This window comes from Medicago sativa, chromosome 8 (genome assembly GCF_051527215.1).
Source record: "Medicago sativa cultivar Bolivia chromosome 8, Bolivia_mono, whole genome shotgun sequence".
Taxonomy (NCBI): domain Eukaryota; kingdom Viridiplantae; phylum Streptophyta; class Magnoliopsida; order Fabales; family Fabaceae; genus Medicago; species Medicago sativa.
In genome coordinates this window covers 78,552,662-78,565,203 of record NC_140756.1, presented here as the reverse complement: position 1 = coordinate 78,565,203, position 12,542 = coordinate 78,552,662, and the positions used below count along the sequence as shown (strand labels likewise).

The 12,542-nt window shown below is 33.2% G+C and overlaps 1 protein-coding gene across 1 annotated transcript; it reads right to left on the bottom strand.

Moving 5' to 3' along the window:
- Window positions 1-232: 232 nt before the first annotated feature.
- LOC146901867 (ABC transporter A family member 7-like) lies at window positions 233-10,700 on the bottom strand. The gene is made up of 18 exons (XM_085731789.1): window positions 10,475-10,700; window positions 10,045-10,375; window positions 9,567-9,646; window positions 9,291-9,438; window positions 8,677-8,772; window positions 8,477-8,601; window positions 6,196-6,354; window positions 5,735-5,897; window positions 5,534-5,659; window positions 5,356-5,439; window positions 3,565-3,926; window positions 3,101-3,301; window positions 2,777-2,886; window positions 2,593-2,677; window positions 1,779-1,907; window positions 1,564-1,669; window positions 1,304-1,392; window positions 233-756 (listed from the first exon to the last, which is right to left on the bottom strand). The coding sequence occupies exons 1-18, from the start codon at window positions 10,538-10,540 to the stop codon at window positions 457-459; spliced, it is 2,760 nt and encodes a 919-aa protein (XP_085587915.1). The 5' UTR covers window positions 10,541-10,700; the 3' UTR covers window positions 233-456.
- Window positions 10,701-12,542: the final 1,842 nt, after the last annotated feature.

The window sequence follows — 12,542 nt, the reverse complement described above, 5'->3', positions numbered from 1 at the left end:
TTGAAAGTGAGATGAGAAAGGAAAGATTTGAGGGAAAATGGAGGATGAATGAAGGACAATCCTCCATCTTTTTTTAATCATGCCAATCCTCCATCTTTAATTGAGATTTTTTTTTAATTTACTTCCCAATCTGAAAGAACTCAAAAGGAATTGGAGGGCTTAGAAGAATTTTGGAAGCCATTGAAAATTTCCCAACTTTTTTCCTCCTTCAAATTCTTAAACAAAGTATTAATTCAGCCAAAACCATATAATATTTCATGAATCAAGTATTAACATATTTCCCCTCAATCCTTAAAAAAAACATATTTCCCCCCGAAAAAAGTATTAACATATTTGTAGTGATCTAGAGGAAAATCACTCCAGTGTTTGTTAATCGGATTTGCAAATCCACATTTAATATTTTTCCTTTTGCGATAAAATACAGATATATTACTTAACCAAGCATAGTGAGTAAAATTATGACAAGGTATCAAATGCCTCGGCCTCGCGTGCTACCTTAATAAAGACATCCTCTAACGTGGTGTCAGCTAAACCCCATGCAAAAACAGTGAAGTTTCTTTTTGCAACTTCAACAGCTCGGAATACATTCGCTATTTTAACGTCCTTTTTTGGCAGCTCAAACTTCTGGGTGCCGGAGAGATGGTATATCCTGTTGGCATTTGGGGTGAGACGTTGTATCATGTTCTCGACATCCTTCTCGTGATCAGAAGATGTTGTTATTGTGAACACATATGTTCCTCCATATCTTCCTTTCAGCTATGACAAAACAACAGAAGAAGAGAAAAAAAAGTCAAACAATACAAAGTTTAAATTTTTGTTAAAAAAAAAATACATTTAAATTTGCACTTTCTATTTGGCAGTAAATTGAAAAAACAGTGAACGTGTATCTAATCAGCTTGGATTTTTTAAGTTGCATTCAAAATTGCATACATTAAACATATAATGACAAATAATGTCTTTTGCAATCTATATTTTTAAGTCCATACTAATATTACAGACCCTCTGCAGTTAACGATTCCTACACTCACAGTCAGCACGGCACAGTTTGATTTGGATTGATTGGCTCAAATTTTGAATGAGTATTTCAATTATTTCTAAACCTGATTTTTAAACTCAAAATTTCAGCTATCCAATCAAGATCTGACATTGCTGAGCTAATGAACGTGTGTTATACCTGTCTACGGGGAATCCGAATCAGTAAATTAAGAGTTTGGTTCAGTAAATTAACAGTTTGTATGCGAACCCATTCAACACTTTCATTTTGAAATACATTTTGATAAAGCGTATCAGTTTAACAATGTACCTCCTTTGGATTTCCTACGCACTGCAAGCTACCATCGACAAAAATTCCTAATCGATCACATAAGGCCTCTGCCTCTTCCATAGAATGTGCTGAAAACATAAAACACACATATATATATATCAATCTATATGTAGAGAGAAAAAGAAAGAGCGCATTCAAGTTGTTATGTAATAAATTATAAAACAAGCTAAAATATCTAAAGTATAAACTTGAAACAAAATATAGTGCGACAAAATCCATGAAAGAGTGTGTGAGATTACTGGTCAGAATGATTGCACGATCTTGTTTTGCAAGCCTGATAACATTCCATAGGCATTTCCTTGAAGCAGGGTCTAATCCAGTACTTGGTTCATCCATATAAACAACCTAAATTTGAATTGTCATTTACAAAATACGAAAACATGAATCTTCTTTTTTTATTAAAAAAAATGAAAATGAAAAAAATGATCAAATTGGGTTGAAAACAAAAACAAACTTTGGGGTCCCCAATCAATGAAATTGCAACACTAAGCCTCCTCTTCATCCCTCCACTGTATTTTCCAGCTTTTTTATCAGCAACCCCTCCATGGAAAAGGTTTAAATTTTTCAAAGATTCTTCTACTGCCTGTAACAGTAGAATGCAAGCTAAATAGTTACGATTTTCCCTTTCAAACAAATGGCAGCTAAAGAGGAAGTTGTTCAAAATACATCTTAACTGCAATCATCTTTTATCTTCACAGAATAATAAGCAATAAAAATTGCAGGAGAAACATGTTACTAAAGGACCTAAAATGTGTTTTGTCTTCTCCACATTTTTTTAAATACTTTATTCTGAATCACGCTGAGATGATTCATAGGTAATCATAAAAAACCCGTTCCTTAATTGGTTTATTATAAAATTACAGGGTCCTTGAACAAACCTGAACAATTTAATAGTTAGTAAGTAGACAATTGGCATGAAATACATACTGTTGTGGTAAAATATCACACAAGAGTTACGAAATACCAATTTCTAATTTCATTGCTCTAACTAACCTAAAACACATAATTAAACTTTGAAAAGTACAATATGTATAACTTTTTTTAAAAAATATAAAAAACTAAACTAGTCCACCGAAATTGGCACCGGGGAGAATCGAAGCTAAGACCTTGAGGAGGAGCACACATCAAGGACTCAAGTCAACCCATCAGGCCAACCCAAGTGGGTTACAATTTGTATAACTTAGCACTCCTAACATAATCAGACTCCCAACACAATGATAATAATCTTAATATTTCAAACAGTGAGATCTTGTGTGGAATGAACTTACTTGAGTCAAGACTGAACCTTTAAGATTTTTCAATCTGCCATAAAAAAGTAGGTGCTCTCTATCTGTCAAGCTTTCCCACAGCAAGCTATATAGTATCACGAGAAAAAAAAATTAGAAACTTCTTTCTAATTATACAAATTTGATTTCAGGAAAAACATAAACATTGGAGGAAATTTCAGCTTACTCGTGCTGTGGGCAGACTCCCATGCTAGTATATATTCCATCCATATGAGTTCTTATGTCCAAGCCTTCAACATATGCCGCACCAGATGTTGGCTTTGTGAGACCGATCATCTATAAACACACATAAGCTGATTAGATTTATAAATTAAGGAGGCAAACCATTCAAAGGATGAAACAAGATTTATTGAATTATAGTAGAATTTCGTAACATTCTAAAGTGAGTGTATCAGAGGTCCATATATGTATGGACCAAGAATCTTTTAGAATACATGTAATTTTACAAAAAAAATATGAATATATTAAACAAAATCAACATTTAACTGACCATACTAATGAAAGAAGTCTTTCCAGCACCATTAGGACCAAGCATACCAAAGCATTCCCCTCGAGGCACAGCAAGGAACAACTCTCTCACTGCAAATTTCCCTGGATTTCCATCCCTTCCTGGATAGAATTTTTTTAGGTCGTTGCAAACAATTGCATGATTAATGGTTTGTTCAAGAAGCAACTGCTCCACCTTCTCCCTCTGAAGACAAAAAGAATAAATCATTTAATACATTATGCATGTAAGTAAGTCACTTATGACAAACCAATTTGTTCATCTCCAATTCTGAATATGTTAAGAACTAGTGACAATTTATTACATAACTGATGCTCCAAAAAAGGAAAGTTATTTGGTTCTCAATTAGAATCTATACCTAGCTGTCCCAAGTTACTGATGCTTTGTAAATCATACTACTAACACTCCTCACTGAGGTAACACATTTATTCAATACACATAAAGCTCACCTCTTGGATGACATCTTCTTTCTCCAACTGTGCCAAAACTTTTGACCCCTGCCTTTGAATACTGGGCTTCTCGAATGATGGAGATTTTTTCTGAAATCTTTTCAAGAAGAAAAGAGGACTTTTTCCACTTCCTGTCGACAATACTTGATCGATGTAATAAGCAACAAAAAGCACTACTATCCACTCAACAAACATGATAATTAAGACCTCTTTCATGCCATTGGTGCTATCGTTCAGATCCTGCCACAGCATACCACCAGTCCCCGAATTACTAGCAATGGTGGCAGCAGACTGTGCAAATTCATATAACCCACGATATAAAGAAAACCCGGGATACAACTCCATACAAATGATCCATCCTCCTGCAGAAATAGCATAGAAAATCAACATGCTAGAAGGTTAGAAACTGTCATGTGATACATCTAAAAATGACTGATATGAAATCTATGTAAAAAAAACTCCTAATCATTGTCATCAAAGCATTCCACTTTTTCTTTTTTCAATTCATAGATAATCAAATTATTTCTGAATTATTCAGAGATACACTACACAACCTTAATTCCAACTTTTTGTATCTATTCAGAAAGAACTTTCTTGTCTGGTGGTAGAATATGTTACTAGGAAAAGGGGGGAGGTACAAGGAAGCAAAGAAACAAAAAATCATGAAATAAATGGTTTATATCTTCAATGGTATTTTAGTACATTTCTGAAACTTTCTTAGCTCAGCGCCTTTGCTTTCTTTATCTCAGCATTGATTTTTCCATTCAGTCCCTTCTACTATTCTTGCTAATGGCTTAAGTACAGAAGATTCAATATCTTTTGGTGTTTCTGAATCTTACGTGTGCTGCTCATCTGCTGTTTCTATTTACTTGCTGATACGGGATCATCATTCTTAGAATTTGGGCTTAAGATCGAACTCAACCCGATTAAACCAGCTTGTAAGGCGATGACTACTTAAACCTTATAAGCATTACATATGTCATATCTCTAATTGATGTGGACTCTCAACACTCAGGACTGATCATCTAGTTTTGTATTATAAAAAGAAAAAGCAGCATGTGGAGACCCTAAAAAAATCACGAGTTCCCATCAGAGTGTTTGGATAAACAGCTTATTTGCAGCTTATAGCACAAGCACTTATCATGATAAGTGCTTATGCATGAGCTATTTTTATAGAAAAAGGTAAAATAACATTAAATTGTTTTTATAAGATAAATTGTAGAACTTATGCAAATAAGTTGAAAAAAGCTTATGAAAATCGTCATAATTTCTTTACACAATTTCTCCCAAACAATCTCACAAAACTTTTGCCAGTAGACAAGCTCAAATATGTCAATCCAAACAGGTCCATGCTAGCATTTGGCAATGGAAAACAGGCAATAATATTCTAGTTGCTAGAGTATCACTACGTGGCTGCGTTGAAAATTTTGGAAGTAATTTTATATGGCTTATGTGAAGATTATTGTTCTATGAATTTATTGAAGAGATAGGACACAAGGAAAGAATCCCCCATTTAATTTATTGAGGACTTCGTACCATGTTTTGAAATCGTACAATGGACACAGACAACATCTGTGAATCAGGGGGAGTGCTAGTTGTCAAAGTTCTATGTTTTGACAGGTCGGTGTTCTTTGCTTTAAATTTAAAGGTTTACTTGTAACAAATTTAAGCTCAATGGAAAGTATTGGTCAATATAAGGTTTATTAGTTGCGAACTTTGATTTGAACTAAAAAAAGCTAGTGCTTGGCTTAAATAATAGTATATGTTGATGCATTCAGTCAAATAACTTACTTGGAAATGATGTAGCTTCAACAAAATTTTGGAAAAGAAAGCAGGCTAATAGCCCGGTTCCAAAGACGACTAAATATGCGGTTACTGCAAATATCAAAAACACAAGTCAGTAATGAGATCTGAGAAAAGAAAATACTAATACACCCATTATTATGAACAACTTCAAGTAGAAACAAACCTGTAGCGGTCTTAACATTTGAAAAAAAGGAAGACAGCAGAAATGCGGTTGAAATTTGTAAGTTTACATAGATGAAATAAAACACGAATTGGATGCTGTAGTCATTCAAGGTGAAGAATTTTAATCCTGAAAAAGAAATCAGCAGCATTAGACAGAACGAGAAAATGCCAAGAACATAGAATGAAATGGTTATATTCTTACCTAAGACTGAGCCGAATATCACGAAACACAATATGTAGATCACAGATAAGGCAAGAAAATATCCATATGAAATCAACCAATATGGCCCGTCACCAAGACCATGCATTTTCATCATGATTCTTAATTTTTGTTGCTTCTCATAAACCAGTGATGTCAGAATAACCTACATAAAATGCATATATAGAGTTCACTCGTGTTGAAGAGATAAATATACTAAAACATTTATTCTGTTGTGTTTGATTATTGGATGTTAGATACAATTGTTGAAATTGAATACTAGTCATGTATTGTTCCATGAGCAGAAAATCCAAATTGAATTGAAAGTTTACTTTCATCATGGCTGCAGACATATAAAGGTGATTTATGGACAGCAAGAATATCAGAGCTATTTGAAAACTCAAAATTGGTCATTAGCTACTTATTTCTTGCTGATATATTTGTTCAGATATTTCTGCACTTACCGGAAAAAGTTGCAGGACGACCCAAGTAAAGAACAGACCGCCCAGGAGAGAAGCTAACTCAATTCTAAATACGGTCTCAGGTTTTGGCATTTCCTTTACAAACTCAAATAATATTTTGGTACCGGGTCCACGCAGAAACTGCAAGTAGGCATTTGATATCTGTATGCAGAATGATGCTAGATATAAGTCACTTTTATCTTCCAGATTCAGAATATATTCTTATAATAAAAAGTGGGAAAATGTATACAAGGGGGGACTATCATTATGTTAGGTAAGTAAAATTTAGTGATGCAATTAGTGTTAAAATTTGCAATATAGTAACTCAATGCTGCATCTACATCATGATCATGGTTTCACTAACTTTTTCCATTGGAAGTTGTAATAACTGAAGAAGTTTTTTTGCCAGTCCAAATCTATTCCTATACTAATGAATCAAGTACTACATATTTTGGCTTAATGTTTATATAACAAAAACAACAAACAAGCCTTATTCCTCTAAGTGGAGTCGGCTACAAGAATTAAACAACGCCATAATGCTCCATCATATACCATATTTCAATCCAAGTCATATCTCTAGATCTTTCTTAATAGTTTCCCTTCTAGTTTTTCAAGGTCTTCCTCTGCCTCTAGTGTTTTGACTACGCTCCATCCTACTACAAAATCTACAGCTCTTCTCTATACATGCGCAAACCACCTAAGCTTGGTTTCCACCATCTTTTCTATAGATGTTACTTTTCACTCTAATGTAACCATTTCTAATCTTATTCCATCTAGTCTTACCACACATCCAACGCAACATCCTCATTTCTGCTACGCTTAATTTATTTTCGCCTTGGTTCTTCACAGCCCAACACTCAGTCCCGTACAACATCCCCAGTCTTACTATTGTCCAATAAAAATTTCCTTTCAACTCGATAGGGAATTTCATATCACATAAAACACTTGAGACCCTCTTCCGTTTCAACCAACCAACTTGAATCTGGAAAAAAGTATACATACCGGTGCTAGCTCTTGGATGTGTTCTGCAAGTACATCCAAACTAAAGTAAAAAATAAGGGCTTAGGATTGACCCTTGGTGCAATCTTGTTGTTATGATAAAATCGTCGGTGGCCCTACACTGCATCCTTACAATAGTCGATGTCCTCTCATACATATCTTAGATAGCTCGAATATAGACTGTTGTGAATTCGGACTCAAAATCACACCAATACAAACTATGATGTGTGGAGCAAAGGAAAGTAGCAACCAATATCAAAGTAAACACAAGCAATAACAACAATAACAGCACCTAGATCTAATCTAGGAATCAAAGTGAAAAGCTCAAAACCACAAGCATATGAAAGCAAGAAAGAAAACAACAAACACACCAAGAGATGATTACCCAGTTCGGTCCTAACTTGACCTACTCTGGGGGAGAGATTGATCTCTCCAATCCACTATCAATGAGCTCTTACAAAGAGATACAAATGGGTTACAAGAAATTAGCTTCAACAAGCTCACAAAGAACAACCCTAATTTCTACCCATTTTCCCAATCTCACCAATGAACAAGACACTCAATGATTTTCACTCACCAAGGTGTTTACAATGTTTCCCAACCCAAGAGAACCTCACTACAAAGACACTCAACCCTAAAGTTCCCTCCTTTGCAGTCCCAAGTTTCTCTCTCTTCAAGCTCTCCTTCAAAATCTGCAAAGAACACTTAAATAGTACTCAGCAACCGTCAAAATCGTGTCACGTTTTCCCAAATCGTGACACGTTTGGTGCGTACGACCCAAGGTACAACCAACCTTATCCTCAAAACTTGCCCAGCAAGCCGAAAATCGTGTCACGTTTTCCCAAAATCGTGTCACGATTGGACACCCTGCAAAACATGCTCACGGCATTGCAAAAATCGTGACACGCTTCACAAATCGTGTCACGATTCCAAGTTTTCCCAACTTCACAATTTTGAAGCCAATTACAACATAGACATTCCTAACCCCTTTCTTCTATAAGGCTTTCCACAAAATCTGTCTAGGCACTCTATCGTATGCCTCCTCCAAATCAATGAAAACCCCTTTTTAATGTTTATATAAAAGTGTAAAATTGATAGATCCGTAGCACAGGCTACCAAGTTGCATGTTTTTTTAAGTTGAGGTTGAGTTTTGCTTCTGTTTTCATAGGCTAAGGTTGAGTGTTCTGTTTCCTCATTAATCCCTAATGTATGTATACAATATTAGGGATTTTGGATAACAGAAGCAAGCAGGATGCAACAATTAAAATAGGTTTTAGATATATACCAGATTTACAGAACGAGGAATCCGCAACAATGTAGCTGGACGAGAATGTATGCCACGACTGAAGACTGACTTGTACCATACAGTGATATCGAATCCATCCTCATTTGAACTTAGAAAATCAAAAGCTGTCAAAACAATATATAAAAACTGAGTATTACCTTCCACACATTATGTATATTGAAACATAATGATAAAAGTACCTGAAGCGATCTCATTGGTCTGTCCTTTATATAACTCATTGTTGATATCAGAAGAACTGTTACGCCAAAGATTTATACCTTGACCACATCTGATTTCTACATCAAATGGAATTAAATTCAATCATCAACAATTGCAAAACTCCAAATTTTATATAGCATTCTACTCTCCATCATTCGTAAATATATTGAAACAATCTTTTACAGTGTGAGCCTTTATTGGCCACAATTGTCTATAAGTTATTATCACTGCACAAGTGTGTGTACTTAAAAATTTATGAGAAAGTTTGAACATTAATTTTTTATATGCTCCTTTTTTATGATATCCAAGCTGTTCAAGACACAAAGGAAGACTTAGGTTCAATTCAAAAACAACAAGAATAAAATATCAAACAAAAATTGATTGCATGCGTCCTATCTCAATGTTATTGTTAATGCATACATATATATGATATATCATTTATAACGAGCAATTGTAATTGTGCAGCCATAAGGACATATATCCATATAACACATCTAGTCCTGTGTCTACATGGCTCATGGCATCATACAGAAACACATGTTGATTCAATTTCATTTCTGTTATCATTCATAGACATTACAAGGATGTTCCGTACCTTGTTGTGAAGTAATGCCTGCCATCTGGTAAGGAAATGAGAATCCAGAGTTGTTCTTTGGGCACTGAGATTGTAGATAAAAAATGGGAAGACCCGACATAAAAGCTGGTTCAAGAAAATTGTTGTCCTCAGGATATGATTGAGATCCCTATATTATTTTCACAGTTGCACCAACAACAACATAATTCACAAAAATAAGTAGACTAATAAATAAAATTTAAATTCTAGACAGACAAATAAATACTTCTGAGTTGTAAAATAAAAATAAAAACTCACCAGCACATTTGATGCCAAACTACCCATGATATCAGAGTAATCCACAGTAGGGGCACTTGGGAACATATTGTCAGTCACACCTATGCAAAGAAAAAATAAGTAAATATGAGGCAAACAAACAAGGCAAAGTGCATGTTAGGTTTCAGTTATACAATAGGCAAAATTTGATTTGGTATTGAGATAGATTCACCGGCATCACAATCACAATTTTTACCACATCGGCCATGTTTTACAAACAAAAACTTCCTCGGGCTAACCACAGCCTCTATTTAATATCATGTGTCATCAAAATTACTTTTTCCTCGATTTGAGAATATTGATTAAATCATTGTAGCACCGACACTTCTGATTGAATGTGTGTTCGGATTATTATCAGTGTCAACGTGTTTGGTGTCCGTGTCAGTGCTTCATAGATTACAAATTAACATCAACTTAGAACTAAACACACAATAAGCAACAAAAAAAACATGTTACATACTCTGTGCAAAGGAGTGATTGTCGGCGGTGAAAAGCATATTAAAACGACAGGAAGCATTTTCCTTGCACAACACAGTAGGAAGTTGCAAGAGAGGAGGCCATTCAGGTGGATGAGGAACAGGACATGTTAGAATTTGATTCTGATCAGAATACTGGACCCCACAAACCTTCTCTGAATTGTTACATGTTTTTCTTTTGTTAGGACATGCACAACCACATTTAAAATCCGGTGTATCCAATAGAGAGTCTATTAAATGTTGAAGGACAACAAGCAAAACACATAGTATCAACGGTAACAGAATCAACCGAATATTTGTCTTCACGTTCCGTTTCTGTGCAACAAAATAAAACGTGCCATGCATTGAGTATACTAAGGTGAATAATTAAAATTTAATTATAATAATAATGATGAATAATGGATTGTGATATACCTGGAAGGTTAAATTCTTTCTGAGAAGAGCGTTTGCTTGAGTACAAAAGCTGGAAGAATTTGACATGTTTGAGTGTGCGTGAAAGCTAATGCAAATAATGCAAACTTGGTTTTCTCAGCCAACTCAAACACTATTAACGTTATATGTATGTATACGAGAGTGGGAGATTAGGACTTTAACCTTGTTACCGTCAAAATAATAAAAAATAGAAATTCATTATTGTGGTAGGACGGAGAAGATAGTAGGGTATTAAATATTTTGACTCAAATCATAATTATTAATAAATTTGTATATACTTTTGGGAAAAAAAATAAATTTGAATATACTAAAATTGCATATACTATCTTTTTGGTAGTGTGAATTTGTACGCAATTGTATTAATTAATAATTTTTCGAGCTCGATAGGATTGCAATGGTGCGATGAAGAAAAGGCTTCATGATTTTCTCGAATCTATATGGAAAACAAATATTTTAGGATTGTAATTACGAACAATACTTATATGAACATTTGATTTTAATTTTAATTAAAATCATAGGTATATATATTTCTCACTTTCAACTTGTGACAAACCATATTTATTTTTGTTAATGACACCAACAATAAAACATGTATAATATAAATTCTTATCTTTTAGTAACACCGACAATATAACATTCATAAGTATAATGAAAATTAGAAATGTCATGTATATATATATACACACACTCCACTAGTCACTTCTAATAACATGTATCATTATTCTTTAAAAGAAAAGGGTTAATTAAGTTTTTAGTCCCTATAAATAATCACAGTTTTGTTTTTAGTCCCTGCAAAATAAAATCACATTTTTTTAGTCTCTGTGACATTTTCCTTAAGCATTTTAGGGACCAAATGGAAATTTTTTGCATGGACTAAAAATGTTGATGGAAAAATTTTATAGGAACTAAAAATGCTGATGAAAAATTTTATAGGGACTAAAAAGTGTGATTTTTATTTTGTAAGGACTAAAAACAAAATTCTGAATATTTATAGGGACCATTTACTTAATTAACCCAAAAGAAAATAACATTATTCATTAAATTGCAAAAATACACGATGCTTCAACACTAAGAAAACATTAATAGTTTTGTGAAAAAAAGAAAATCATTAATGGTGGTGAGTCAACAACATTGTTAAAAAAATATAACATGGTACTACAAGAAAAATATAATCAGTTCCACCAAAGAATGAATTTTTTTTAGAAAACTCGAATTTGATTATTGGATAAAAAAATTACCACGTCAAATTTTTAATCATACTTTACTTATTTTGCAGTCAAACTTCAAATTAATACACTCTAGAAACAAAAGGGTAAGCACCGAATAAATAAAGGGAATATTAACTTGTGTCCTAAATTAAATGTAGAAATATTTTGGTACAATCCCAATATTGAATTAATTTTTAAACTAATGGTAAAAAATTAAATCATTAAGAAAAGTTTCATTTTTCCTCAAAATTCATTTTTTTCCTCATTGTGATTCGGTTGACGAAACAAAATTGGAACTTTTTCTATGGGTCAAACAAAATTGGTAATTGTTCGTCAATAAAATGGTAATGGTATAAAGTGATTCATAATTTTTTTTTTTGGTACAAGTTTTTAAGGTAAGTGGTAGACAGTTGTTATTAAATACTATGTATATTTAAATCTTATTTTTTAGTCAAAGTAATATAATGGTTAGAATTTTAGGTAAATAAGTGGATGATCGGAAGAATAATATGATTACTATTTGTTTTCTACAAAAAAAAAACTATTTAACAAAATTTAGCAATATATTGTCACTTTATTTAATTTTAAATCATTAAAAAAATTAATAATGAATCGGTCTAAATATTTATAAGGGATTTGGTCCCAAGGGGACTAGGAGTCATGAGTTGAACATGCATTGACTCTTTGCATATGGAGAATTTGTGGATCTCTGAACTATTTAAAAAATTCTAAACAGGTATCTAAACTGAAAAAAAAATATATATATATATAGATAGGTCCTTAAACTATTTTATTTTTCAATTAAGTTCTTTTTTTAAACAATTAAAAAATTCTAAACAGGT

Bases quoted from the DNA above. Each gene is read 5' to 3' on its own strand.
- LOC146901867 (XM_085731789.1), bottom strand. From the start codon at position 10,540: ATGTCAAATTCTTCCAGCTTTTGTACTCAAGCAAACGCTCTTCTCAGA. The intron at 2,678-2,776 runs GTAAGCTGAAAT...GATACTATATAG, and splicing joins GGAGTCTGCCCACAGCACGA to CTTGCTGTGGGAAAGCTTGA. The intron at 1,393-1,563 runs GTAATCTCACAC...TTATGTTTTCAG, and splicing joins TCGTGCAATCATTCTGACCA to CACATTCTATGGAAGAGGCA.